Genomic DNA, 27,656 nt, shown 5'->3' with positions numbered 1-27,656 from the left:
AAACACATTAGATCATATGTCAGAACAGTGGTTCTCGACCTGGGGCTATTGAGACCTTGGGTAGACATCTGGCAGTCTAGAGATGGTGACAGCTGTCACAATAGGTTGTGAGCACTACCACTTGAGCCACAGCACCACTTCCAGTTTTCAGGTGGTTTATTGGAGATAAGAGTCTCACAGAGGGGCTGGGAAGGTGGTTCAGTGGTAGAGCGCTAGCCTTGAGCTGAAGAGCTGAGGGACAGCGCCCAGGCCCAGAGTTCAGGCACCATTACCGGACCCCCCCCCCAAAAAAAAAAATACTTGCCTAACAAATAGGAGTCCCTGGGTTCAAATTCCAGGAGGACTGCCCACTTCACCCCACCTCCCCCAAAAGAATGAAGTGTGCAGCCCTGTGCATCCTAAAACGGTCTTCAGGGCAGAGTGCTTACCTTGAAACCGAGAAGCCTACGTAACAAGGGCTGGCTCTAACTCGGGGTCCTCGCGCCCCAGCCTCTGCGCGCCGCGCTCTCCACGCCCCTCGCGCCCCAGCCTCTGCGCGCCGCGCTCTCCACGCCCCTCGCGCCCCAGCCTCTGCGCGCCGCGCTCTCCACGCCCCTCGCGCCCCAGCCTCTGCGTGCCGCGCTCTCCACGCCCCTCGCGCCCCAGCCTCTGCGCGCCGCGCTCTCCACGCCCGGCCCTGCAAGTGTTTCAAAATAGCTTTTTTTTTTTTTTTTTTGTCCCCTACGAGGACGCGCAGGGACGACTGGAGCGCGCCTGTCACTCTCCGAACTACATCTCCCAGAAGACACTGCGGAGCCGCCTCCTCGCCAGCGCGCGATAGGGGCTGATCCAATCGTTGAGGACCTCGAGAAAGTGGCCCTGTTTCCCTGCCCCATTTTCCCCCCCTCCCCCACCCCCCGCAGGCTTTCTGAGCAGCGAAACTACGACTCCCATAAGGCACCGTGCGCCACCATTTCCAGACTCAGCAGGACGGGGCCGGCTCAGGACTCCATTTCCCAGCAGGCGACGCGGCACGAGAGGCGGGACTCTGCTTCCCAGCAGGCTCCAGGCGGCGAGCGCCGCGGTGCCTTGTGTGGGATGTAAGCGCGGAGGTGGGCGCGGGGGACCGAGGCCAGGACTCTCCTTGGGATTTAGGGGGCTGACCAGAGGTCTCCTTCTGGAAGGACTCCAGGGTTCGGAGGGTATCGTCGTAGGGAGAGGGCGGGACGTTTTTTGGAGGCCCTCAGAAAGGTCCTTGGCGCCCACCCCTGCAGGGCCGGGGGTCGCGGGTTTGGAGGGGACAAGGAGGCCCTTCTTCCTCGGCCGAGGGGTCTCGTCGACCGAGGAGGGGCAGCTGGTGGGCGCAGGTGAAGGGGGCGGGGAGGCGGGGGAGCCGTGGGGGGGCCCGGTCGGGGGTCCCCTCCCCCAAGCCAGACCCTCTTTCTCTCTCCCGGGACTCGCCGGCAGGCCGCCGCCCACCGCTATGGGGCTGAAGGCCGCCCAGAAGACGCTGTTCCCGCTGCGCTCCATCGACGATGTGGTGCGCCTGTTTGCTGCGGAGCTGGGCCGGGAGGAGCCCGATCTGGTGCTCCTCTCCTTGGTACTGGGTTTCGTCGAGCATTTCCTAGCCGTCAACCGTGTCATCCCCACCAACGTTCCCGAGCTCACCTTCCAGCCCAGCCCCGCGCCTGACCCGCCCGGCGGCCTCACCTACTTCCCCGTGGCCGACCTGTCCATCATCGCTGCTCTCTATGCCCGCTTCACCGCCCAGATCCGAGGCGCCGTCGACCTGTCCCTTTATCCACGAGAAGGGGGTGTCTCCAGCCGCGAGCTGGTGAAGAAAGTCTCTGATGTCATATGGAACAGCCTCAGCCGCTCCTACTTCAAGGACCGGGCCCACATCCAGTCCCTCTTCAGCTTCATCACAGGTTGGAGCCTGACAGGTGGCCCCGGGGAGTAAAATGAATCTTGGCCCACCTCTTCTTCTCAGTGCTGTGTGGTTTACAGAACCCTTTTGAGACCTGGAAACCTAGTTCGGAGGGGCAGGTGTTTGTCCTTTGCAGTTGGGGGAAACAGATCCCAAGAGGGCAAGGGATGTGCCGGAGTCACAGAATGGCAGTACTGGGGCAGAAATCGAATCGCTTTACTCCAAAACCTTTCACCTTTCCTTGTGTCTGCTCAGTACCTTTAGCCCTGCCATGCAGTTTGAAACGCAGAAGGTGGCAGCAGATTGGGGGGGGGAGGGGAGGGGGAGAAGTGCAGAGATAAATTGGGAGGATTTGTTGGTGGGTGGCCACAGTGCCCTATTGTTACTATTGCTGTGATAATCTAATAGATGTGATGAGATAGGCAAATTTTTGAATTAATAGAAGTAGGTGACAACAGATAACAAGGAAAGGGCAGTGTCACAAGCTGGCTAGAGCTATGGTAGATCCAGAAAACACCTGTCCTTTTCTGGGGACAAGCATGTAACTGGGGAGGTGAGCCTCTCCTATGGAAGACATAGGAGGTATTGCTGGAGCTCCATTTGAAGCCTGGGGGCGCTGTGGGAGGGAATATGGCACATTGATACCTGGCTCCTCTCCCACTAGGCCAAAAAAGCCCAAGAGACCCTCTTTTGTTACTGCCCCCTTCTACAGGTACCAAACTGGATAGCTCTGGTGTGGCCTTTGCTGTAGTAGGGGCCTGCCAGGCCCTGGGTCTCCGGGACGTACACTTGGCTCTGTCTGAGGATCATGCTTGGGTGGTGTTTGGTCCCAATGGGGAGCAGACAGCTGAGGTCACATGGCATGGCAAAGGCAATGAGGACCGCAGAGGCCAGACAGTCAATGCTGGTGTGGCTGAGCGGGTATGTAAGACCTCCAACCTTGTCCCCTTGGTGCTCTGCTAACACAAGCTATCCAAGGGACTCTTCTTCCCTGGCCCATACACTCAGACCATTGCCTGCAGTTGTGTCCTGTAGCAGGCACACTGTGGGCCATCCTGACCCCTCTGCTCTTGCCCCCCCCCCCCAAGAGCTGGCTGTACTTGAAAGGCTCATACATGCGCTGTGATCGAAAGATGGAGGTGGCGTTCATGGTGTGTGCCATCAACCCTTCCATTGACCTGCACACGGACTCCTTGGAGCTCCTGCAGCTGCAGCAGGTGAGGGGTGTGCCTGCAGCACTGGGCCTGGCCAGGCTGCTGCCTCAGCTTGCTAAGGGGCCCTGGGCAGAGTTCATCTTTCTGTATGTGAATAATTCCTTTCCAGGGGTTCCTGGGACAGTGGAATTGAGACCCGAAAGGGCTTTGATTCCCTTGAAGGATTGCTTCCTGAATTCTAGCCCTCTCCCTGGTTGGGGAGTCCTTAGTGTTCTGATCCCCCATGCCACCTGCTAGGAAGCTGCCCCCTCCCCCCCCCCCCCCCCCCCCCCGGCTCATAACTCATAACTCTCTTCTTCGGCCCTAGAAGCTGCTCTGGCTGCTCTATGACCGGGGACATCTGGAAAGGTCAGTAAGGAGAAGTAGCCAGACTAGGGCTTGGGGGCCAGAGCGATGAGTTGCATCCTAGACTTCTGATCCTTTCCCAGGTACCCCATGGCACTAGGGAACCTGGCAGATCTGGAGGAGCTGGAGCCAACCCCTGGCCGGCCAGACCCGCTCACCCTCTACCATAAGGTGAGCATCTCAGGAGGTGGCAGGAGCTAGGCTTTGACAATGTCTGGGGTCTCCTTTCCGGGACATGCAGGGAACAGTTGAGGGAAGGGCTTTGGGTGTGTGGGAGCATCTTCCACACAGGTCCCCATTTTGTATCAAGTGCATTGTCTATAGTCAGGACTGCCCAAGGGGTGCTCTGCACTCCCCAGCCTACGATTGGCAGGGCCTCAATTTGTCCCCTTAGTATCCTTCCCATGTATAGCAGAGGCCACATGTGGGAGCACAGAGGGTGTTGGGTCTGGAAACCTCTGGTATTTTTGTAGTAGAGTGACAAAGCCTGGCTGGGGCTGGGAGCGCTGCCCCTCCCCTCCCTGGGCCTTGTTCTGTGGGGGTCCCCACCCCTATAATCCACTTCAGGCCTCAGCAGTCACCTCCCAGAGAGTTCCACAAAGGGGCCAGCAGGGGGTAGAGCTGGGGTTGGAAGTGGGGATGACTCTACAACTTCTCTTTTGTACCTTCCCTGTGTGACTCGATGGGGCATGCATGCCATCCCAGAAAGCAGGGGCTGCCTCCCTGAGGTTTCCCTGCCCCATCCCACAGGGCATTGCCTCCGCCAAGGCCTACTACCGTGATGAGCACATCTACCCCTACATGTACCTGGCTGGCTACCACTGTCGCAACCGCAACGTGCGAGAGGCCCTGCAGGCCTGGGCGGACACTGCCACGGTCATCCAGGAGTGAGGATCCTCCCACTGCGGCCTCCAGCCTTTCCTTTCCCCTTACTCAGTTTCCAACAACTCTTGTCCAAGACTGAGACCAGAGTTCCCAGCTCTGTCCCCTCTCCCTCCATTCAGTCCCCAGAGCAGCCAAGGCTACCATCCCTGAGGAAGTAGGGGCCTCTGGGTAGACCTTTCCCATTTCTTTCCAGCAGTTTCTAGCCTAGCCCTACCTCCCCTCCTTAGTCTTGTGAGTACTCTGACATAGGTGCCCTTGTCTGGCTTGGGATGACCTGGGGGGAGAAAACCTGGGCTGTTCCCCCTGTTTGTTCCCTGGGGGCATCTGTCACAGATCCCACATACTCCCTGTTCTCTCAGCTACAACTACTGCCGAGAAGACGAGGAGATCTACAAGGAATTTTTTGAAGTGGCCAATGATGTCATCCCCAACCTGCTGAAGGAGGCGGCCAGCTTGCTGGAGGCAGGCGAGGAGCGGCCTGGGGAGCAGACTCAGGTGAAGAGCTGGAGCTTCACTGGAGCCCACCCTTGGACAGGGTCCCCATTACATGGCTGGGGACTGCGTGTGGAAGTTGGCCCAGGGCTGTGTTCTCTTGCAGTAGCCAAGATCCTGGGATTGAAGGAACTGAGGATGTTTGGGGGTTTCTACCCTGTCTCTTTGGGTATATGGGGTGGCAGCCTTCTCTTCCATGGCCAGGGTCCTCACACAGGGTTAGATGGAGGTAGGAGATGGCCTTCCCTCCTCTGCCCTGGCTGAGACTGGCCTTATAAGAGGAAGGAGGATGCTCCTGACCCCTACTCACCTCTGTAGTCAGTGCTCTGCCTAGGTGGGGACCTGCCTGCACCCTGGGTCTGACCTGTGCTCTACTTTCCCTTCCCCTTTGCCCAGGGCACCCAGAGCCAGGGCTCTGCCCTCCAGGACCCTGAGTGCTTCGCTCACCTACTGCGATTCTATGATGGCATCTGCAAATGGGAGGAGGGCAGCCCCACACCTGTCCTGCACGTGGGCTGGGCCACCTTCCTCGTGCAGTCCCTAGGCCGCTTCGAGGGACAGGTGAGGGGGCTGGGTGCTCCGTGGTATGACGTCACCACAGGGTGGTGGGACACTGCCATTCTTGGGGATAGATGGAACAGACCCTTAGCTGGGGTCGCTGGGGCCTGGGGCCCCGCAGTTCCCAACCGTGGTCTGCAATACCTTCCCGGCTGCTCGTCCAGGTGCGGCAGAAGGTGCACATAGTGAGCCGAGACGCAGAGGCAGCTGAGACAGAGGAACCTTGGGGTGAGGAGGCCCGTGAAGGCCGGCGGCGAGGGCCACGGCGAGAGTCCAAGCCAGAGGAGCCTCCGCCCCCCAAGAAGCCTGCACTGGACAAGGGCCCCAACTCTGGGCAGGGTGCGAGTTCGGGACCACCCCGAAAGCCCCCAGGAACAGTCCCAGGCACAGGCCGTGGCCCCGAAGGCAGCAGCGCAGCTCAGGCCCCCGCACCTGCATCACCGCCACCAGATGGCCCGGTGCTCACTTTCCAGAGTGAGAAGATGAAGGGCATGAAGGAGCTGCTGGTGGCCACCAAGATCAACTCCAGCGCCATCAAGCTGCAGCTCACGGCGCAGTCGCAGGTGCAGATGAAGAAGCAGAAGGTGTCCACGCCCAGCGACTACACTCTGTCTTTCCTCAAGCGGCAGCGCAAGGGCCTGTGACCTGCGGGGAGCCCTGTCCCACCCTCAGTCCATCCAGCTGGGCTTCCCCAGCTCCCATTCCCCAGCCAGCCCCGCTGCCTCCCAAACAGCCAGATTGGGCCTACAGCCTGGCTCCGCCTCCACCCCTCCCCAGCTCCCAGGTTTACAAGTACTCAGATGGTCGAGGCAGCGAGGTCCTCCAGCCATGGCCCTGCTCCTAGTGTGTAGTCCCCTCTCCCCGCATCCCGGCCGGCCAACTGGATCGAGCCCCCGAAAGTGGGCCACAGCCGAAGCTCTGACCCCCGCCTCCCTCGGCCAGACTGACCGACTGCAGGCTGTGGCCCTCCCACCTGGGGAGACTGAGGCAGGCCTTCCGCTAGGGGCCGAGGTCTGCCGGCCCGGGACTCTGGGGCACATTTCCACGGCTGGGGACCCCGCGTGCCCGCGCCCAGGGCAAGCCCTGATGCCAGGATCCAGAGCCCGTCCTCCTGGCCGGCTCCCCGCGCCCCCTTCCTGGACTCAGGGGCCCGGGGCCCGGCCATCCCCGGACCCGGAGGAAGCCTGCAGGGGGTGGGAGGGCGCGGGCCGAGCTCTTCCTGTTTTGTACATAGATTTATTTTTCAGTTCTAAGGCAGATGAATACATTTTGTTAAAAAAAAAAAAAAAAAGGCCTGCACCTGTCCGTGTTTCGTCCCGGGACCTGCGGCTGGGGGTGCGTGGGAGGGGGCGGCCCCGCCCCGCCCCGGCGCGCCCACCTGTGGCGCGGGCGCGGACGGCGGGGCGGCTCCCGCGGGCGCCTCCTCCCGGCCCGGCGGCGGCGCGGCGGGGCGGCCCCGCCCCGCCCCAGGGCCCCGGCCCCGCCCTCGCGGCCTCGGCGCCCGCCCCGCCCCGCGCCGCCCCGCGCCGGCTCCGCAGCTCGCGCCTGCCGGCCGGCCCGCCCGGCGCCGGGCCATGGCGCTGCTGCGGGACGTGTCGCTGCAGGATCCGCGGGATCGCTTCGAGCTGCTGCAGCGCGTGGGGGCCGGGACCTATGGCGACGTCTACAAGGTGCGCCGGGCCGGCGGGACGCGCGCGGAGCCGGGAGGAGGGGGCCGCGCCCGGCCGCGCGGGAGGCGCCGCCCCGCCCCCGCCTCACCCCTTCGCCCCCCGCCCCGCAGGCCCGCGACACCGCCACCTCCGAGCTGGCCGCGGTGAAGATCGTCAAGCTGGACCCAGGTGAGGGCCGGGCGGGGCCTCTGCGTCGGAGCGCAGCGCGGGCGGGCGCGGGCTCGGTGCGGGCGCAGAGTGGACGTTTCCAAGACCCCCCTCCTGCCCCCGCGGCCCCGCCGGCCACCTGTCCACCTGTCCGGTCTGGAGGGAGGCGCCCGAGGCCCATTTTGCAGCTGGGCCACTGAGTCAGCCGCCCCCTCTGTGTCCCCTCGTGCTCCTCAGGGGACGACATCAGCTCCCTCCAGCAGGAAATCACCATCCTGCGTGAATGCCGCCACCCCAACGTGGTGGCCTACATCGGCAGCTACCTCAGGTGAGGCTGCCCTGCCCGCCTGTCCCCGCGCAGCCCCCGCGCGGCCTGCGCGCCCACCCCAGCCCTGTGTCTCCTCCCCAGGAACGACCGCCTGTGGATCTGCATGGAGTTCTGCGGAGGGGGGTCCCTACAGGAGATTTACCACGGTGCGGGGGCCCCCCCGGAGGGCGGGGGGGGGAGGCCCTCCGAGGGCTGTAGCCTTTCCCCCTAGCCCAACGTGGGTGGCAGCAGCCGGGGACAGGCCCGGCTGGACTTGGGCTTCTTTCTATTCCTAACTGGCTGTGTGACCTTGAGTGATAGCTGTCTTTCTCTGGGTTCCGAATTCCATCCTAAGCAGGAGAGGGATGTATCTAACACCCCTTTCCCTTAGAAGTCCCTGCTGCACCCCCTCACACACACCTAGGGTATCAGGGAGGGTTCCCGTATCTCTCAGCCCCGCTCCATGCCAGCCCTCACCCTTTCTGTTTCAGCCACTGGGCCCCTGGAGGAAAGGCAGATTGCCTACGTCTGCCGGGAGGCACTGAAGGTAGCTGGGCCCATTTAAGACTCTCTCTAGCTCCCCAGGAGCTGTGGGTCCAGACCCCAGCTGACCAGTGGGGTGAAGCCAGTGCTCCAGACAGGACTGGCCCAAGGGGCTCTGGGTCCTAGAGGGGAAGGGGCCCCATCCCTGTTGCCGGAAGCAGCCCATTTCCCTCTTGGCTCAGTCACTTCCTGTTTGGGGAGAGGGGAGGAAGAAGTGGCCTGGGTGGGGGGCCCTACTCCGAGAAGGGGTTCAGTGAGAGGATGTGTGCCAGGTGGCTGCCCTCAGGGACTCCTCTGTGTCCTCAGGGGCTTCACCATCTGCATTCTCTAGGGAAGATCCACCGAGACATCAAGGTAGGTAGGGGCCGGCTAAGGGCGAAGGGTGAGGGTGCTGGAGGCTCTGGGGCGGCACACTGAATCTCTCCTCCATTTTCACAGGGAGCTAACCTTCTCCTCACTCTCCAGGGCGATGTCAAGCTGGGTCAGTACCTAGGGACACACTCAGTACCTAGGGTTCTGTGGCAGCCCAGAAGCTCTAGAGAGTGCCTGGTGCCCTGGGATTAGTCACTTTACTCCGCTGGCCTCAGTTTCCCCATGTAGGAACTGTGGCATAGTCCCTTACCGCTGGTAGCTAGCTGTGGTTGGGCCTGGATGGCATCCTGGCGTGGGACCAAGGCACTGAGTCAGGGATAGAGGCTGGTTGACCCCTTGCAGGAAAGGGGCCAGTGGCAGCTGTGTCTGGGCCTGGCCACCTGCCCATCTGAGCCTTTCCAGGTGCATCCTGAGCCTGAGGCCCCGGAGTGATGGGGGAGGTGAGCAGAGCCACAGATCTGGTGAGAGCTGCTCTTGTTCCTGCAGCTGACTTTGGGGTATCTGGGGAGCTGACAGCATCTGTGGCCAAGAGGAAATCTTTCATTGGGACTCCATACTGGTGAGGCTGGGGCCTGGAAAGAGGAGGAGGGGCCACAAGTGGGGCTCCTGGCCAGCCGCACATGTGACACCCCTCCCCCCCCCACTTCTAGGATGGCGCCTGAGGTGGCTGCCGTGGAACGCAAGGGTGGCTACAACGAGCTGTGTGACGTGTGGGCCCTGGGCATCACTGCCATTGAGCTGGGCGAGCTACAGCCACCACTATTCCATCTGCACCCCATGAGGTCAGCCTAGGCCATGCCCCTTGCTGGCTACTTGCCCTGCTGACCCTTCACCCCTAACCTCACACCCTCCCCCAGGGCCTTGATGCTCATGTCAAAGAGCAGCTTCCAGCCACCCAAGCTGAGGGACAAGACGCGCTGGTGAGGCCCCTCCCCTCCCCCTTCCCGTGCTTGGACAATCTGACTCCCCAGGGTGCGGGACCTGGTGTGGACAGGAGAGCAGGGCAGATGGCTGGTGATGGAGCCATGGGCAGTAACTGTCTTGCCCTGATTGTTCCTTGCTGGGTAGGCCCTGCTGGGTTCTGGAAGCTTCTGGAGCAGGGATGGAATGATCAGCAGGATGCCCTGCATGGGGCCTAACCTCCTGCTGGGTGGGGGTTCTTGTACCCACAGGACCCAGAATTTCCATCACTTCCTCAAGCTGGCACTGACCAAGAACCCCAAGAAGAGGCCAACAGCTGAGAGGCTTCTACAGGTGGGAGACAGGGCGGGCCTGGGGCTCAATGCACTAATGTCTGGAGAACAAGGCTAACCTGAGCACCCCTCATTCCTCCAGCACCCTTTCACAACCCAGCAGCTCCCTCGGGCCCTCCTCACTCAGCTCCTGGACAAAGCCAGTGACCCCCACCTGGGAACCCCCTCCCCTGAAGACTGTGAGCTAGAGGTAAGCAGGGAGCGGTGGGGAAGGGCGGGGCCGGGAACAAGGCCTTGACCTGATCTGGTTGGAAGGATCCCAAAGGAGATATTGGTCAAGGTCTGTCCCCCTCTTAACCCCCAGGACCTGGGCTCTGTCCTTTAGCTTTTTCATTCAAGGCTGGCTCTCTACCACTTGGGCCCCAGTTTCATTCCCAACTTCTTGTTGGTTAATTGGAGATGAGTCTCACAGATTTTCCTGCCTTGGCTGGCTTTGAACTGCAATCCTCAGATCTCAGAGTAGCTAGGATTACAGGTGTGAGCTTAAAGTCACAGTAATTCCAGCACAGAGAGCTTGCCTATTAGGAATCTTCCCTGGGCTGGGTCTTGCTTCTCCTGTGATAGGTTCCCACTCTTGAGCCCAGGCTGACCCGGGGCCATGACTGAGCCATCTTGCTTTCGGTGTGATTTTTGGCAAGGCACATAGCCTCTCTGTGCCAGTTCTCCCATCTGTGACATGAGGGTGCCCATTTTAATCTCACGGTGACCTCAGAGGGTTTTCCCAAAAACAGAACACCCCATGTGTGTGCCCTCGCAGAATTCCTGGCAGGAGATGGGCGCTGGGTGCCAGTGCACTGCTTTTCCTTCTTAGACTTACGACATGTTTCCAGACACCATTCACTCCCGGGGCCAGCCTGGTGTGGCCGAGAGGACCCCCTCCGAGATCCAGTGTGAGTCTTCTGACTTCTTTGCCCGTGGATTAGGGTGTGTGCTGTGTGTATACCAGGGTCTCAGTGTGTGTACGTTGTGGGGGGAGGCGGGGTCAGTCCTGAGATGCCAGCCCCCTAACCCTGTACTCTGGGCCTCCCAGTTCACCAGGTGAAATTTGGCGCTCCTCGCAGGAAGGAAACCGACCCAATCAATGAGCCGGTGAGGGCTGTGGTGGGCCAGGGGTGGGGAGTGGGGTGGGGGTGGGTCTCTGATGTAAGAGATTGCTTTCAGACTAATGGCTCCATTGTGGGCCAGTTTCCTTTAGACCGCGACTTAGAAGATGGGCCTAGGGCTAGTGGGGAGGTATGGCTCAAGTGGTAGAGCAAGCATGAGGCCTTGGGTTCAATCCCCAGTACCACAAGGAAGAAAAAAAAAAATAGGTGCTGGTAGCTCATTCTTACAATCCTAGCTATTCAGGAAGCTGAGATAGGAGGTTCTCAATTCCAAGCCAGCTCAGGCAGGAAAATCCAGTTAGCCACCAAAAAACCAGAAGTGGAGATATGGCTCAAGTGGTGCAGTCCCAGCATTGAGCAAAAAAATCTCAGGGACAGCACCCTGATTCAAGCCTCCAGTACCAGTACAGCTACATGCACAAAATTGGCTCTGTCAGCATAGGTCTGACCTACACTCTGGTGTTACTAGTGCATTGTCCATCTTCCTGTCTGTCCTCTCTTCTGCCATCTTGCCTTCTGTATAGCTAGGATTACATGCATGTGGCACCAGTACCTCGTTTTTGTTTAGTTTTGTTCAGTGATAAAGTCAGGTTCTATGACCCAGGCTAGCCTGGAACTCATGAACTTCCTGCCTGAGCCTTCTCCTGAGTGTCCTGATTACACTCGTGGCTGTCACAGTGGCTTTCCTGCAACTTTTATTGACCTCTCACAGTTTTTGCTCTTTGCCTCCTTCCTTGTCTCTCTGCCTTGGTTTCCTCCAGTGGGAGGAAGAGTGGACGCTATTGGGAAAGGAGGAGCTGAGTGGGTAAGTGAGGGAGGAAAGCTGCAGGGTGGATTGTGGGGGGGGAGGGGGCCAGGGGGAAGTCCTGTAGTGAGGCTGACCTCTGACCTTTCCCCCCTGTCACACAGGAGCCTGCTGCAGTCCGTCCAGGAGGCGCTTGAGGAAAGGTGAGGGGCGGGGACTCTGGGAGGGGCGGGGATTCTAGGCCCGGGAGCCAATCCCATTTCATAGCGGTTGTCCACTGCTTTGTCTCCCGCAGGAGCCTGACCATCAGGCCAGCCTCGGACCTCCAGGTGCTGTAGCTGGGAGGGGGGATGTACACACAGGTGACAGGGCCGTCTAACAGCCCAGCCCTCTTCCCAGGAACTGGACTCCCCCGATGATGCCATGGGCACCATCAAACGCGCCCCTTTCTTGGGGCCCTCCCCTGCGGAGCCAGCCAAGGAGGATCTCTCGAGCTCCCCAGGTGAGCCTCAGATTTGGGAGGCCAGGAGGAGCCTGGGATGGGGCCAGGGCTGAAAGTCACCGTGCGGCTTATATACCTGCAGGAACCCTGCCCCCATGTCCCCCAGGCCCTGGCAGCCCCTCAGTGCTGCCCACCGCCTGGGCCACCATGAAGCAGCGGGAAGATCCTGAGGTGAGGGCCACGAGGAGGAGGGGCTGTGGGCACTGGGCGATGAGGTCACCTTGGCCCTAACTCCTTCCTTCCCTCCCAGAGGTCATCCTGCCATGGGCTTCCCCCAACCCCCAAGGTGCACGTAAGTGTTCACCTGTGTGTGTGTGTGTCCTGCTCAGCTGCTCTCCTAACCTGCCCGCTCACTGCTGCCCCCGGCCCCCCCTCAGCCCCTCGCTTCCTCCACAGATGGGCGCCTGCTTTTCCAAAGTCTTCAATGGCTGTCCCCTTCAGATCCACGCTGCCGTCACCTGGGTCCACCCTGTCACTCGAGGTAGGCCAGAGGAGGACCCACCCCCCTCCCCGTGTGCCACTGATCTCTGACCCTGTGCTCACACCTTCAGACCAGTTCTTGGTGGTGGGAGCTGAGGAGGGCATCTACACGCTCAACCTGCACGAGCTGCACGAGGACACTCTGGAGAAGGTGAGGCTTCTGGCCTTGGGGGGGTGGGGCAGAGGCTCAGGGAGGCTGCACGCCTGCCAAACGCCTGTCACTTCGCCCCCTAGCTGATCTCCCACCGCTGCTCCTGGCTCTACTGCGTCAACAATGTGCTGCTGTCACTCTCAGGTAGGGGGCTGGGCAGCTGCTGAGCCCAGGTGCCCTGAACTTCCCCCTAAGCCCCGGCGTGTGCCTTGCTCATGGCAGGGAAATCCACACACATCTGGGCACATGACCTTCCGGGTCTGTTTGAGCAACGGAGACTACAGCACCAGGCGCCGCTCTCCATCCCCACGAACCGCCTCACCCAGCGCATCATCCCCAGGTAGGGGTTGCGGGTTGCACTGAACTGGAGGGCAGGGGCTCTGGGCAGAGACTGTTGGGATCTTTGATGTATCAGCTGGTCCCTTATCCTCCCGGAGCCCCAGGATCCTATTGGTCAGTACAGGTGCTAGCCACCTCCTCACCAGCCGCAGCTATTGGGCTTCCTGATAGCCGGTAGCTCAGCCCTGGGCGATGCTGGGCATAACATGTCACGAAATTCTATGTTGGAGAATCAAGGGAGATGACTCCCTTTGCAAGACAGTCCCTGTCCCCACCTGATGCTGAGGTGGGCCTGCTGGGAGATCCTTGGGGGACAGAGGCTGCAGAGTGGAGAGAGATCAGAGTCTGAGAACACATAGTTTCTGGGCAGAGGAAAGAGCAGAGATGTGTGTGAAACAGTCCAGGACCTCCATGGTATTTGGCTGAGGCCGAGGAAGCTGCCCAGGAGGCAGAGCTCTTCTGTTGCTGCTGCTGCTGCTGCTGCCACTGCTGCACCATCAGCGTTTTTAAAAGATCGATCTGAGTGCCAGTCAGGATTCTTCCTGTTGAAGGTGATTTCAACTGACTGGCCAAGAGCTAGGAGTGGTGCCATAGGCCTGTCATCCCAGGCTGAGGCAGGAGGATCTGAAGTTCTAGGCCAGCCGGGGCGACCTAAAAAGACGCAGTCAAAAGCAAAACAAAACAACTCATTGGTTTAAGCACAGAAGTGAGTTTAGTGTTTAATGTAGCTGAAGGTTCCGGAGTAGGCTTAGCTTCAGGCTCAGTTGGATCCAGGTGCAGGTAGCACTAGTAGGAACTGGCCTGCATCTCTGGGTTTAACAGACTTTCTTCTCAAAGGACAGAACAGATGGGGCTACCTGTAGTCCCAACCCCATGGATCTAGAACCTCCATTCCCAAATCATTCCCACAGAGGTTTCAGGCCACTTCTCATTGGCCCCGCTGAGGTGCCGCCTCACTCTCCAGCCAATCACTGGGGCTGGGAGATAAGATATCTAGGCCTGCCCTGGGCAGGAGAACGTCTCAGCCCTCTTATAGAAAGAGGCAGAGGTACATGCTAATGAGTTGTGGTGGACAATGGAAGGTGAACTGGGAAAGGAGCAGGGCCCGTGGGCCAGCCTGGGGGGCATTTAGAGTGGACTGACAAGGTTAGGGGACAGAGTAACCCTGAGTGTGTCCTGGGTTTGTGAGGCATGGGCCATGTTGGAGAGAGCACTTAGTCATTCAGCTGATGACGACAGTGCTCAGAAGGCTCCTAGCAGAGTCCCGGGGCACAGATGAACTCTGGCCCTTGTCATGGCATCTGTTGCTTGTGGAGGGAGGCAGGCAGTGTGGAGCTGGGTCAGGGAAACTATTTGGTGGCTGATGGCTCAAGAGATCATCCAGCCACTGGGACATCAAGGGTGGCGTTGAACAGGTGCTCAGGAAGGCTTTGCTGAGAAAGTGCTGTTTTGGGCAATAGAGAGCTGGGGTACTGTACCTCCGTGGCAGAGCTCTTGGCTGTTGTATGTAAAGCCTGGGGTTCTGTCCCCAGCAGTGCAGCAGAAAAACAAAAGACTAATCCTGTAGATATGTGGGGAAGGCCATTGGGCAGAAGGCTGGGCCAGTGCAAAGGCCCTGGGACCGAAAGTCAGCTCGGTCTACTTGAGGAACAGCAATGAAGCCAGTGTGGTGGATCAGATGGAGTGAGAGGGAGATAACTGAGGAGGCCTTCAGCTTTAACTCAGAGGGCAGAGAGAGTGGGGCGGGCACTGCCGAGGAGTGACCCACACTGAGATCACCAGCGACGGGGCGAGGGTGGAAGTGAGGAGGTACTGCAGTGCTGGGGTGGGAAGCAGTGTGCACGAGGGCTGGGGTAGCAATGGAGGAAATGCAAACCGGTCCAGTTCTGGTACTGTTTTGCCAGTGGAGCCAGCAGGATTTCCTGATGATAGGCAGTAGAGGGGAGAAGGGCGTGGTGGGGCTGACCAGGGCCCTGCCCCGGCTTTAGGAAGGATGGAGCTGTCATCAGTTAGAGGTGGAACAAGAGCCAGGAGGAGCTGAATTCAATTTGCATTGACGTGTGTTTTTGCGCCAGATGCCTGTGGCTCACATCTGTGAACCTAGACACTTAGGAGGCTGAGAGCTGAGGAGTGAGGTTCAAAGCCGGCCCAGGCAGGAAATCCTGTGAGACTACAATAAACTACCAAAAAAGTCAATGGAGGTGCGGCTGAAGTGGTAGACATCTAGCCTTGAGAAAAAAAAAAATACCAACGGAAAAAACTAAGGGACAGTGCCCAGGCCCTGAGCTGAAACCCTAATTCTGGCACACACAGGGCCTATGCTTGCCAGGCAAGTGCTGTACAAAGATGCAAGCCCAAGATACATTTTTTTTTTTTTTTTTTTTTGTGGTGATGGGCTTGAACTCAGGCCCTGGGAGCCGTCCCTGAGCTGTTTTTTGCTCAGGGCACCCAGTGGCACTTTTTGAGCCACGTGCCATTTACGGTTTTCTGGGGGTTACTTGGAGATGAGAGTCTCTAGACTTTCTTGCCTGGGCGGGCTTTGAACCTTGATCATCAGCTCTCAGCTTCCTGAGTAGCTAGGATTACAAGTGTGAGCCACCAGTGCCTGGCTGTGGGGTTTTTTTGTTTTGTTTTTTTTTCTTGGTTTTTATGTTTTTGCTAATCCCAGGATTTAAACTCAGGGCCTCAAACTCTAGATCCTCCAGATTTCAGCATCTTAAGTAACTAAGATACAAATATGAGCCATCAGTGCTCGGCTTAAGATGCTCGCGCGTGCGTGCGTGCATGCGTGCGTGTGTGTGCTAGCTATGCTGGTTAGCTCTGGGGCTTGAATTCAGGGCCTGCGCACTGTCCCTGAGCTCTTCAGCTCAAAGCTTAGCACTCTACCACTCGAGCCGTAGCACTGCTTCTGATATTTCTGAGTGGTTTATTGGCAATTAGAGTTTCATGGACTTCCCTGCCCGGGCTGGCTTTGAGGCTTTGAACCACGATCCTCAGATCATAGCCTGCTGAACAGCTAGGATTACAGGCGTGAGCCACCGGCACCTGACTGTTCCTTCATTTTTTGCTTGAAGCTAGCACTCTTCCACTTGAGCCACAGCTTCATACCTGGTGTTTTGGTGGTTAATTGGAGATAAGAGTCTCATGGGCTTTCCTGCCTGGGCTGGCTTCTAACTGCAATCTTCACATCTCAGTCTCCTGAATAGCTAGGATTACAGGTGTGAGTCACCAGCGCCTGGCTTCCAAGATACTTTTTGAATGTGCCATGCTAAGGAGAACTCCATCCATTACAGCCAGAGGGGGTAGAAGCTCCAAGGAGAGGGCTGGCTCTGGGTTCAGATGCCATGACCAGATGTAGAGGTGGGGCATGCAGCAGGGGACCTGCAGGGAGGGTAGGCGGTCCAGGCCCAGGGCAGCACTGCACCTGGTGTCCACTGTCCTCTGGGCTTCCTGAGCTTCATCCCCTATCCAGCCTTCTTGGGCCCTGGGCCTGCAGGAAGCTGGCCCACTGAGACCCTGGTGAGGCACTGCAGCCTAGCCTGGGGCCCGTGTCTGGAAGGTCAGAATCACAAGGTCCACGTTGCACATAAAGAAGAGAAAACATGAATTACTCAAGAGGAAGAACCAAATACAAAGCTACATGCCAGAATGTATGCCACTGTCCTTCCCAAAGGCCAGCTGGGAGGACAGCGAGAGGAAGAAGGAGGGCAGAGGGCAGAGAGGGGCAGACGCCGGCTTCCTCCCAGGGGCCCGTCTTGGCAGAAGTACAGACAGAGCCTGAGTCACTGCAGTGTCCACACCAGCACATGCCCCTGTTCCCTAGAGTATACTGCATGCTCCCCATCATCGAAGCCACCCACCCCCTGGCCCTGCAGGCCTGTAGCCCCCACCAGAGCAGTGATGGAGGGCAAATGGTTGCTGTCTGAAGCCTTTCTTCCCCCAGGGCCTATGGGTGCATCTGTGAAATGGGCCAGCGCAGCCCAGCAATCCAGAGCCCGACTCCACTCCTGCCACTCTCCTTCACATGGCTTTGCCCACAAAAGAATTGCTTTTGGGCCTGGGAAGGTGGCTCAGTAGTAGAGTGCTGGTCTTGCACGCATGAGGCCCTGGGTTCAAATCCTCAGCACCACATAAACTGAAAAAGCCAGAAGTGGCGCTGTGGCTCAAGTGGTAGAGCTCTAGCCTTGAGCTGAAGAGCTGAGGGACAGCGCCCAGGCCCAGAGTTCAGGCCCCACAACCAGCACAAACAAAACAAAAAAAAGAATTGCTTTTGTTTTGTGTTGTTTTTGTGTGTTGATACAGGAGCTTGAACTCAGGGCCTTTCACTCTTGCTTAGCTTTTTCACTCAAAACTAGAGCTCTGCTGCTTAAGGTACAGCTCCACTTCTAGAGATAAGAGTCTTCCTAGAGGACTGGGAAGGTGGCTTAGTGGCCGAGTGCTTGCCTAGCATACATGAAGCCCTGGGTTCGATTCCTCAGTACCACAGACACAGAAAAAAAGTGGCTCTGTGGCTCAAGTGGTAGAGTGCTAGCCTTGAGCAAAAGAAGCTCAGGGAGGGCTGGGAAGGTGGCTCAGTGATAGAGCGCTTGCCTTGCAATGCATGAGGCCCTGGGTTCGATTCCCCAGCACCAAATAAGAAAAAAGCCGGAGATGGCGCTGTGGCTCAAGTGGTAGAGCGCTAGCCTTGAGCTGAAGAGCTGAGGGACAGCACCCAGGCCCAGAGTTCAGGCCCCACAACCAGACCCCAAAAAAAGAAGCTCAGGGACAGTGCTTGGGCCCTCAGTTCAAGCCCCAAGACTGGCCTGGATTTGTCTGCTCAGACTGACTTCAAATCAGGATCCTCAGGTTTCAGCCTCCTGAGCAGTTAGGATTACAGGTGTGGGCCACCGGCTCTGGGCTCCTAGAACTCAAAGCAAGTGGAAAAGTAAAGTTACCAGGCGCACGTTTCTCCCCGTAGGAACTTGTATCATCCTGTCTGCGGCCCAGGAAGTGGCCACTAGCATTACCCACATTCTGCAGATAAGGAAATTGAGGCATGGATGGGGGAAGTGACTTGCACAAGGCCATGAGGGCCCTGGGTGTGACTCTGTGGACTCCAGGCTGGAGAGCTGCAAGGTGGCCGCAGGGATGGGGTGTTGCCGTGCTAGTGTGCCAGATAAAGATGGCCACCCTACAGGGCTCTGGCTGTCGACGGCTCCCCAACTCCCCACCCCCCGCCCCCGTTTATCACCCCTCCAGGCGCTTTGCCCTGTCCACCAAGATTCCAGACACCAAAGGCTGCCTGCAGTGCCGTGTGGGTAAGAGCTGGCCGAGTGGGGCCCCAGCAGGGTGGGGCGCAGGCTGAGCTCCCTGCCCACCATCTGTCTCTCCCTCAGTGAGGAACCCCTACACCGGTGGCACCTTCCTGCTGGCTGCCCTGCCCGCCAGCATGCTCCTGCTGCAGTGGTACGAGCCCCTGCAGAAGTTTCTGCTGCTGAAGGTGAGGGGGTGGTGGGAGAAGCCCAGGGAGTCTCAAGGCAAGCAGCAGAGACCCGAGTACCCCGACTACCCGGCTCCCCCTCTAGAACTTCTCCAGCCCCCTGCCCAGCCCAGCTGGGATGCTGGAGCCGCTGGTGCTAGACGGAAAGGAGCTGCCGCAGGTGTGTGTGGGTGCTGAGGGACCCGAGGGGCCTGGCTGCCGCGTCCTGTTCCACGTCCTGCCCCTGGAGGCCGGCCTGACGCCTGACATCCTCATCCCCCCTGGTAATCAGGGAGACTGGGTTGGGGGGGTTGGTTGGCAAGCAGATAAGGGAGACAGAGGCGGGAGTTAGGGGCTGGGAATCACAAGCCACGGCTCCCCAGAGACCTTGGAGCCCAAGGACATCAGAGTGGGTTTAGAACTCTGCCTCGCTTTAGTTGGAAAGATCTCCAAGACTAAGCGTGGCATGGTGGTGCAGCCTAGAGTCCCAGTTTACTGGGGAGGCTGAGGCAAGGAGGATCGCTTAAGTCTAGGAGTTGAAGGCCAGCTACAGTGAGAAAGGAGCTGGGCACCAGTGGTTCATGCTTGTAATCCTAGCAATTTAGGAGGCTGAGGTCTGACGATTGTGGCTCAAAGCCAGCCACCTAGGCAGATAAATCTGAGTCTTAGCACTAGTTAACTAGCAAAAAGCCAGAACTGGAGGCATGGCTCATATGGTTGAACACCAGCGTCAGTCAAAAAAGCTAAAAGTGTAAAGCCCTGAGTTCAAGCCCTGATATTAGTATGCATGTGCATATATGTATGCGCGTACACACACACACACACACACACACACACACACACACAGAAAAAGTTATTGTAGGGGCTGGGAAGGTGGCTCAGTGGTAGAGCGCTTGCCTTGCATGCCTGAGGCCCTGGGTTCGATTCCTCAGCACCACATAAGCAAAAGGAAAAAAAGCCGGAAGTGGTGCTGTGGCTCAAGTGGTGGAGCGCTAGCCTTGAGCTGAAGAGCTGAGGGACAGCGCCCAGGCCCAGAGTTCAGGCCCCACGACCAGACCCAAAAAAAAAAAAAAAAAAAGAAAAAGTTATTGTACCAAACAGCTGACAGCCAAGAAAACTCTGGCTGCCAGTGCTCAGGCCTGGCAGTATGATAGCCTTGCTCACAAGAGGGATTTGTTTTGTTTTGTTGGTGCTCATTCTCAGGGCCTAAGTGCTCCCCCTGAGCGTTTTTGTGGTGCTCATTCTCAGGGCCTACGTGCTCCCCCTGAGCGTTTTTGTGGTGCTCATTCTCAGGGCCTAAGTGCTCCCCCTGAGCGTTTTTGCTCAAGGATAGAGCTCTACCACTTGAGCCACAGTGACACTTTCGGTTTTCTAGTGGTTTATTGGAGTCTCAAGCACTTTCCTGCCCTAGCTGGCTTTGAAACACGATCCTCAGATCTCACTCAGCCTCCTGACTAGCTAGGATTGCAGGCGTGAGCCACCAGCAGCTGGCAGAATTTCATTCTTGAGTCTCCCGGCTGTGTATTGCTATGCCTGGGTCACTCGTGAGGAACCGAGGCTGACAAGGGAGGAGTGGAGCCCACTCACACCTCCCTGGAAGATGTGTCCCGCCAGGCCCTCAGGAATTCTTCCCCCTCTCTTGAGTTTCCTGGTAGGGTTCAGTGTGAGATGGCTGAAAGTGGTTGTGTGTCCCATAGATGCCCCATATCTTGGGGGCTCAGTCAGGTCTGGTCCCCTTTTCTCTGCCCACAGAGGGGATTCCAGGCTCTGCACAACAGGTGATCCAGGTGGACAGGGACACAGTGCTGGTCAGCTTTGAACGTGAGTACCTCTGTGATCCGTGCAGAAGCACACGGGGAGTAGGGCTGGGGGTGGGGGTGGGGGCAGGGATCTGCCCTCCTAGGAGGGAGCCACTCTGTCTCCCCCCAAACACACAAACACCAGCTCCATTCCTCTGTAGGCTGCGTGAGGATCGTCAACCTGCAGGGTGAACCCACAGCCACACTGGCCCCTGAGCTGACCTTCGACTTCCCCATAGAGACCGTGGGTAAGTGAGCCAGAGGTGGGGTGCAGGGGTGCCCTCCTAGCTCAGAGTATAATACAAGGTGGCCCAGGGGGCAGGAGCTGGATGGAGGGCAAGAAGAGCGCCTCCAGCCCTTCTGGGGAGCCATCCTGGTCATCCACAGTTAGGACCCCTGAGGCCAGAAGTGGGTTCTGGGGGAGGGGGGGACGGCTGGCTCCCTGCCTCAGTGGGTGGAGCTGGGCAGGTAGAGCCAGCCCCCTCCCCCCTGCAGTGTGCCTGCAGGACAGCGTGCTGGCCTTCTGGAGCCATGGCATGCAGGGCCGCAGCCTGGACACCAATGAGGTGAGTTGGGCCGGGCCACCCCCACAGCCCTCGTGTCTTTGGAGAGGACACCTGCTGGAGTGATCTCAGTACCCCTTGTCTTCCAGGTGACACAAGAGATCACGGATGAGACGAGGATCTTCCGAGTACTAGGGGCCCACAGGTAGGTGGTGGCGTCCCTGCGGTCAGAAGTGGACCAGCATGCCTTGCGCCTCCTGCCTTGCTCACCAGGTGCCCCTCTTCCCTCACTAGAGACATCATACTGGAGAGCATTCCCACAGACAACCCGGGGGCACACAGCAACCTCTACATCCTCACCGGCCACCAGAGCAGCTACTGAGCCGTCCTTCCTGCCCCTCTGGGCAAAGCGCGGAAGAGCCTGAGCCCCCCACTCTGCTAGGGCTGGAGGGCAGAAATAATCCTGACCAGTGTGTGGGGGATGTCCCTCAAGGGGAGGGCACCTCCCCCCCTTTAGCAATAACTGGACCCCAAGGAACTGCCACCACCTCCCTAGTGTGGGGACCCCCACACTGGCACAGTGGGGGCCATCCTGCCAATCCATTCCATTTTGTTTCACATTCCCACTTTCTGCTAAGAGCCTGCCCCTGGCTCCGTCCTGGGGAACGTGTATTTAAAAGAGAACTATATTGGTATGAAAGCTGGCTGGTCTTATCCCACCGGTCCCTGTGGGCTGAGGAGCTGGCCCCGCCCCCGCCGCCTGGCCCTCCTCCCTATCTGAGGGTGCTTGGTGTTCCTAGTATCTTCCTGGCAGCCCTCCACTTTGCAGTTTTGGAGCTCTGTTGTTCAGCACCCCGAAGGACCATGCAGTAGGGACACCCAGAACAAAGAGATCATCTAGGGAACTCTTGCGCTGCAGGACCTGACCTGTGTCCCTGCCAGCAGCTCTGTGATCTAACCTGTTCCATGACTAGCAGCTGCTTGCTGGCTCCTGCCTCCCGCAGCGCCCCTTACAGGTGCCCAGCAGTGCAGTGCACTTGACAGGCTAGGAGAGGAGATGGCTGAGTGTGTATGAGACCCCGAAGGGCTCCTTGGTCATGACCAAGATGCAGATGCGCCCTCAAGAGGACCCATTATCGTGGGAGCCCATGCTCAGGTTGGGCTTTACCTTGCCCTTCTCCCACAGCCCCTGAGCAGAAAGGCCCAGAACCCCAGTCAGGAGCCCTACAGCCTCAGGCACTGACTGCCTGTTCTTGACCACAGCCTTTGGACAGGGGAGGACAACCAAGACAGGGAGGGAGCTGACCCTGATGGAAAGGGGGGTGTACAGGCAGGGCCAGGCCAGGGAGGCTGGAAGCTCCGGGAGCAAAGGTTCGAGACTCTGCCTGGCCCATCAGCATGCTGATGTTTAAGACGACCTTTCCTATGGCTGGTGGGAGGGCAGATGACAGCTCTTATGAATAGACACAGGTATCATTGACCCCTTCCCACCCACCTGATGAGTCCTGGCTGCGCTGTTTCTAGTGACAAGTGTTTCTTGGCTGAAATGAAGAGCTAGATAGAATAGGGGAGGAGACACATCCGGTGTACCCAGTGAGACCCAAGGGGAGAGGCACTTTCCAAGCTCTGAGGGCCAAATTAAGAGGGAGGTGATAGGGCTACCTGGCGACTTCCTTCCTTCCCCGTTTTCCAGATTTCTTGGAAGAATGCTGGAGGCAAGGGTGGAGAGGTGAGCGCCTAGGAGAGGCCAGGACACCCTGACTCCAGTTGTCCTGGGTTAGGTCTGTGGCCATTACCACAACAACAGTAGACAGCGCCACCTTGTGGTAAACCCTGGAGGCCTTAGATCCCACCTGAAGAGGGAGGGGCTTGGAGGTGTAATGTGCCAAAGGGGGGTTGGAGATGTGTGTGAAAGGAAGGGCCTCTGACAAGTTTTCTGCCAGCAAAGGCAGGCATAAGCCAAAGAGAAGGTAAGAGAGCAGGGAATGTATACTGAGACTAAAATTCAAGTTTATTTATATATTTGTTTATAGATAGTCCTTGCTTGAGGTACATATTTTGAAATACAAAAGACAGAATGAGTTGGATGTGGTAGGACATGCCTGTAATCCCAGCACTCAGGAAGCAGAGGCAAGGCAGGAGGTCCAGGCCAGCCTTGGTCACATAGCAAGACTTTGTCTCAAATATTAAATAAAGTATTTTAAAGTTTCCCTCTTATTCCCCCAGTTACCCATGTGTCCCAGTTACTTTTGAGCCCTTCTAGCACTATTTATGCAAATTTAAAGTATTTAAATGTATTTTCTTTTCTTTTTTTTTGTCGGTCTGGGGCTTGAACTCTGGGCCTGGGCACTGTCCCTCAGCTCTTCAGCTCAAGGCTAGCGCTGTACCACTTGAGCCACAGCACCACTTCTGGTTTTCTGAGTGGTTTATTGGAGATAAGAGTCTCAGACTTTCCTGCCTGGGCTGGCTTTGAACCACAATCCTCAGATCTCAGCCTCTTGAGTAGCTAGGATTACAGGCGTGAGCCAACAGCGCCCAGCTCAATATATTTTCTATACACTTGGGTATATACATATTCCACATATAATGCCAACTTTGCTCTTTTAAAATATGCCTGGAGATTTTTTTTTCTTGATCAGTGTTGTCCTTTGTTGTTTTATAACTCGCAGTGGTCCAGCTGTATCTGGCTCCCATAACTCATGTTAATGCACCGTAACTAGATCCCTCTGGATGGAAAAGCTAATTGTTTCTACCACTGCGATATTAAAAGCGATGCTGCGATAACCATTCTTACCCAGTGCTGTTTTGTGTGTATCCCGGCAGTGGCCCTGCTGGATCAGAGGTGGATGCATTTGGCATGACAGCCACTGACAACTCACCCTCTGTGGGTGGAATGGGGCAGGCAGGACATCTTTAAGTTGTTCTGTGGATGAAGAAAGGACACAGGCATCTCGGGTGTTCAGGAAATGGTCACACCTGCAGCACACCTGTGGAGATGGTTAGCAGAGAACCCTGATGATGCTCATCACATTTCTCTAAGAGCACAGGAGGCACATTCACTGTGGGGAGGAATGAGCATGAGCATGAACTGGGGGGTCAGCCTGGGACAGCCAATTTTCCCCAGATAGAGGTGTGTGTGTGTGTGTGAGAGAGAGAGAGAGAGAGAGAGAGAGATCCTGAGCCAAGAAGCCTGGTTCCCTCTACCTATGCTACGGCCTTTGCTGTTGGCAGGACAGAAAGTGCTGCTTAATGTACTTACTACAACTATACAGATGAGTCAGGAAGAAAGGAACATCTCCCAACCTGCAGGACTTGGCGATTCCCAAAGAGGATCTTGGCTGACACTGGTTTTCTCTTTCCTGTTTACTTTTTTTTTTAAATATATATTTCTTATTGTAAAAATGCTTTCCCCGTTTACTTTCTTGAGGACGCAGAAACTAGGGAGCTCCTAGGCAGAGGGGATAGAATCCAGGGGCCTCACACCAAGTCAGGCAAGTGCTTGGCAAGTAATCTACAGTTCCAACCTGTTTCCCAAATTTTAATATACCTTAGATCCTTTGTGTTTTGCTTGAACTCAGGGCCTGGACACTGTCCCTGAGCTGCTTTTGCCCAAGGCTAGTGCTCTATTCAGCCACAGCCCACTTCAAGCTTTTTTGATAATTTATTGGAAATAAAAATCTCCTGGGCTGGCTCAGAACTGTAATCCTCAGATCAGCCTCCTGAGTGGCCAGGATTATAGGCATGAGCTATAGGCACCTGGCCTCTGTGAGACTTTTATCTCTAATTAGCAACCAAAAAACGCGGAAATAGAGGTGTAGCTCAAGAAATAGAACACAAGACTTGAGGGAAAAAGCTAAACAACACTATCCAGGCCAAGTTCAAGCTCCAGTACTAGCACACACACACAAAAGACTTCAGGAAGGGGCTAGAAACTTGCCCTTTGCATTTCTACAATTAGCTGAGACCAATTTGGTGTCCCACAAGTTGATTCAATTCAGATGGTAACTAGTGCATTACACAATTCACAATGGTGGGCCATTTTAAGCTTATTTATATTTATACACAGCATTAGAGTTTTATATGTTTTTCTTTTTTGGGGGGGTGGTCCGGTTGTTTTTTTTGGGCCTGGGCCCTGTCCCTCAGCTCTTCAGCTCAAGGCTAGTGCTCTACCACTTGAGCCACAGCGCCACTTCTGGCTTTTTTCTTTTTGCTTATGTGGTGCTGAGGAATCAAACCCAGGGCCTCATGCATGCAAGGCAAGCACTCTACCACTAAGCCACCTTTCCAGCCCCTAGAGCTTTATTTCTGAAGTTTTGTGTTTAAATAATTTTGAGCTCCACTACCCGGAGTTAACAGAGTCACAGGTCAAGAACTCAGCCACCAGTCACTCATCTCCAGGCTCCCTGAAATTCTGTCAAAGTAGCCAGGTGCTGTTGGTTCACATCTAATCCTAGCTACTTAGGAGGCTGAGATCTGAGGATTGTGGTTCGAAGACAACCCAGGCAGAAAAGTTCCTATGAGACTCTTATCTGCAATAAACTACTAAAAAAAGCTGGAAGTGGCACTGTGGCTAAAGTGGTAGAAGACTATCTTTGAGCACAAAGCAGCTCAGAGAGTTCAAGCCCCCAGACCAGTTAAAAAAAAAAATCTGAGCCAGGCACTGGTGGCTTACGCCTGTAATCCTAGCTACTCAGGAGGCTGACATCTGAGGATTGTGGTTCAAAGCCAGCCCAGGCAAGAAAAAAAATTTTTTTTGGTCGGTTGTTATGCCTGTACTCTGGCCTTGGGCGCTGTCCCTCTTCAGCTCAAGGCTAGCGCTCTACCACTTGAGCCACAACACTACTTCCGACTTTTTTCTGCTTATGTGGTGCTGAGGAATCGAACCCAGGGCCTCATGTATGCAAGGCAAGCACTCTACCACTGAGCCACCTTCCCAGGCCTACTTGAGACTTTTATTTCCAATAAACCACCAGAAAATCAGAAGTAGTGCTGTGGCTCAAGTGGTAGAGCACTAGCCTTGAGCTGAAGAGCTGAGGGACAGTGCCTAGGCCGGAGTTCAAGCTCCACTACCCCCCCCCCAAAAAAAACTGTCATTACCTAAAATATGTGGGAACTCTGTGACTCCATTCAAGTTCAATAATTTATCAGAATGACATACAGAACTCAGGAGAGTGCCATACACACTTACGGTTACTACTTTCTTTTTTTGTGGGTTGTAGGGCTTGAACTCCGGGCCTGGGCACTGTCCCTGCACTCTTCAGCTCAAGACAAGCACTCTACCACTTGAGCCACAGCGCCACTTCCAGTTTCCTAGTGGTTTAGTGGAGATAAGAGTCTCACACTTTCCTTCCCAGGTTGGCTTTGAACCATGATCCTCAGACCTCAGCCTCCTGAGTAGCTAGGATTACAGGTGTGAGCCACGGGTGCCTGGCAGCACTTTCTTAGAAAGTATAACAGGGCAGCAAGGGCTGGAGATCCATGTTCTTGCGGAGGAAGGGTGCACCACCCTCCTGGCACATCCACAGCTTCTCCAGCCAGGAAGCTCTCTGAACCTCTTGTTCAAAGTGTCTACTAACCCCCATGTCTAGAGTCAGGATTGGATAACTCAATGGCCATGTGACTGATATCCCACCCCTCTTCCCTTCCCAGCTGAAAGATAGTTGATTTCTGGCGACCAGTCCCATTCTGATACTGTTTGAAGGCCCAGTTCTGTCTCTCCCCTACCCCCCTTAGGTTGTGGGCTTGAACTCTGGGCCTGGGCACTGTCCTTCAGCTCTTCAGCTCAAGGTGATAGCTCTACCACTTGAGCTGCAGCGCCACTTCTGGCTTTCAGGTGGTTTATTGGAGATAAGAGTGTCATGGACTTTCCTGCCTGGGCTGGCTTTGAACTGCCATTGTCAGAGCTCAGCCTCCTGAGGAGGATTATAGACGTGAGCTTCATTTTTTTTTTCTTTTAAATAGAATTTTGTTTTGGGATATCTTTTGTCAGGGTAGCCCAGACCTGGGTCATATTCATGCTTCCTGCCTTAGCTTGGATGATAGGTGTATGCCACCAACCTCCAGCTTTTTCTGTTGAGATGGGGTCTTGAAAGCTTTATGACTGGTTTGACTTCAGAACTTTGATCCTTCTGATCTCGGCCAGGATCACAGCTGAAAGCCACTAGCAGCCAGCACAAGTCACTTTTGTTAGTCTAAAGAAGTTCATTGTGAATAATTAAGCACACTTAAACCACTCAGGAAATTCCAAGTGTTTGATGCTCTGTGCCAGGAATGTGAGATAAAAGACCAGATATTTTCTCTACTAAGACACCCTTCTATAAAATCAGAGGTGTCTGTAATTCTGGCTATTAAATTCAACTGTGGCTCATGCCGGTAATCCTAGGAGGCTGGGATCCAGAGGATCTCTGAAGTTCATGAGACGCTATCTCCAAAATAGACAGCAAAAAACAGACTTGGAGGTATGGCTCAACTGTGCTCTGCAGGTTCACGGAATCAGTGCCTGTATTCTACAAAAAAACTGAAGCTGCAAAATGAAATGAATTCCTTAATAGCTGGTGGATGGCTAAGGTTGGCCCAGGTGAGCAGGACCCCAACTTGCTCCAAGATTGAGGAGATCAGGCTCAGTTGTGTTTAGCTAGAAACACTTGGATTGCAGTCTTGTTCTATCCATATAAGGAGCCTCATATAAGTACAGCCTGGGTGTCCTTGAGAGAAATATTCAATAGCTCTGTGCTTCAGTTTCCTTATTTTTTTTGTGCATAGTCCCTCCTATGCACAGGGGCTTTTTTCCAAGATTGCCAGTGAATCTTACATAGTTAAGTGCAGCTTATTCTTGGTTTTATTACATGAAAGTGGCGCTCCACCACTTGAGCCACAACTCCACT

At 56.3% G+C, this 27,656-nt stretch overlaps 2 protein-coding genes across 7 annotated transcripts; both read left to right on the top strand.

The window, feature by feature from the left end:
• Positions 1 to 1,020: 1,020 nt before the first annotated feature.
• On the top strand, positions 1,021 to 6,677 carry LOC138824276 (menin). 4 transcript variants are annotated; one of them, XM_070018043.1, is made up of 10 exons: positions 1,021 to 1,091; positions 1,447 to 1,907; positions 2,619 to 2,827; positions 2,995 to 3,123; positions 3,428 to 3,468; positions 3,549 to 3,636; positions 4,216 to 4,352; positions 4,710 to 4,845; positions 5,239 to 5,403; positions 5,565 to 6,677. In XM_070018043.1, exons 2-10 carry the CDS (start codon positions 1,463 to 1,465, stop codon positions 6,042 to 6,044), a joined length of 1,830 nt encoding a protein of 609 aa, XP_069874144.1. In that variant the 5' UTR covers positions 1,021 to 1,091; positions 1,447 to 1,462; the 3' UTR covers positions 6,045 to 6,677. The 4 variants fall into 4 exon arrangements, with proteins under 4 accessions (XP_069874144.1, XP_069874142.1, XP_069874146.1 ...); XM_070018041.1 differs by having other exon boundaries at positions 1,044 to 1,079; XM_070018045.1 differs by lacking the exon at positions 1,021 to 1,091 and adding an exon at positions 1,096 to 1,181.
• Positions 6,678 to 6,961: 284 nt separating this feature from the next.
• Positions 6,962 to 23,556, top strand: LOC138824275 (mitogen-activated protein kinase kinase kinase kinase 2). Of its 3 annotated transcripts, none has more exons than XM_070018039.1 (32): positions 6,962 to 7,070; positions 7,181 to 7,238; positions 7,455 to 7,545; positions 7,627 to 7,691; positions 8,016 to 8,071; positions 8,374 to 8,421; positions 8,506 to 8,548; positions 8,926 to 8,998; positions 9,090 to 9,221; positions 9,297 to 9,359; positions 9,612 to 9,693; positions 9,775 to 9,882; positions 10,504 to 10,582; positions 10,723 to 10,781; positions 11,557 to 11,600; positions 11,705 to 11,743; positions 11,836 to 11,869; positions 11,940 to 12,042; positions 12,149 to 12,213; positions 12,293 to 12,334; positions 12,439 to 12,523; positions 12,594 to 12,673; positions 12,757 to 12,817; positions 12,896 to 13,013; positions 18,251 to 18,309; positions 18,388 to 18,491; positions 18,577 to 18,754; positions 20,223 to 20,291; positions 20,431 to 20,517; positions 20,765 to 20,835; positions 20,922 to 20,977; positions 21,067 to 23,556. In XM_070018039.1, the coding sequence occupies exons 1-32, from the start codon at positions 6,975 to 6,977 to the stop codon at positions 21,152 to 21,154; spliced, it is 2,436 nt and encodes an 811-aa protein (XP_069874140.1). In that variant the 5' UTR covers positions 6,962 to 6,974; the 3' UTR covers positions 21,155 to 23,556. The 3 variants fall into 3 exon arrangements, with proteins under 3 accessions (XP_069874140.1, XP_069874139.1, XP_069874141.1); XM_070018038.1 differs by having other exon boundaries at positions 12,125 to 12,213; XM_070018040.1 differs by lacking the exon at positions 8,374 to 8,421 and having other exon boundaries at positions 8,533 to 8,548; positions 12,125 to 12,213.
• The last annotated feature ends 4,100 nt before the right edge of the window (positions 23,557 to 27,656 follow it).

The sequence above is a fragment of the Dipodomys merriami genome, unplaced genomic scaffold (assembly GCF_024711535.1).
Source record: "Dipodomys merriami isolate MVZ:Mamm:240054 unplaced genomic scaffold, mDipMer1.0.p SCAF_128, whole genome shotgun sequence".
Lineage (NCBI taxonomy): Eukaryota > Metazoa > Chordata > Mammalia > Rodentia > Heteromyidae > Dipodomys > Dipodomys merriami.
This window is presented reverse-complemented; position numbering and strand designations above follow the sequence as displayed.

Bases quoted from the DNA above. Each gene is read 5' to 3' on its own strand.
- LOC138824276 (XM_070018041.1), top strand. The intron at 1,908-2,618 runs GTTGGAGCCTGA...CCCCTTCTACAG, and splicing joins CCTCTTCAGCTTCATCACAG to GTACCAAACTGGATAGCTCT. The intron at 3,124-3,427 runs GTGAGGGGTGTG...CTTCGGCCCTAG, and splicing joins AGCTCCTGCAGCTGCAGCAG to AAGCTGCTCTGGCTGCTCTA.
- LOC138824275 (XM_070018038.1), top strand. From the start codon at position 6,975: ATGGCGCTGCTGCGGGACGTGTCGCTGCAGGATCCGCGGGATCGCTTC. The intron at 8,072-8,373 runs GTAGCTGGGCCC...CTGTGTCCTCAG, and splicing joins TCTGCCGGGAGGCACTGAAG to GGGCTTCACCATCTGCATTC. The intron at 8,422-8,505 runs GTAGGTAGGGGC...CCATTTTCACAG, and splicing joins AGATCCACCGAGACATCAAG to GGAGCTAACCTTCTCCTCAC.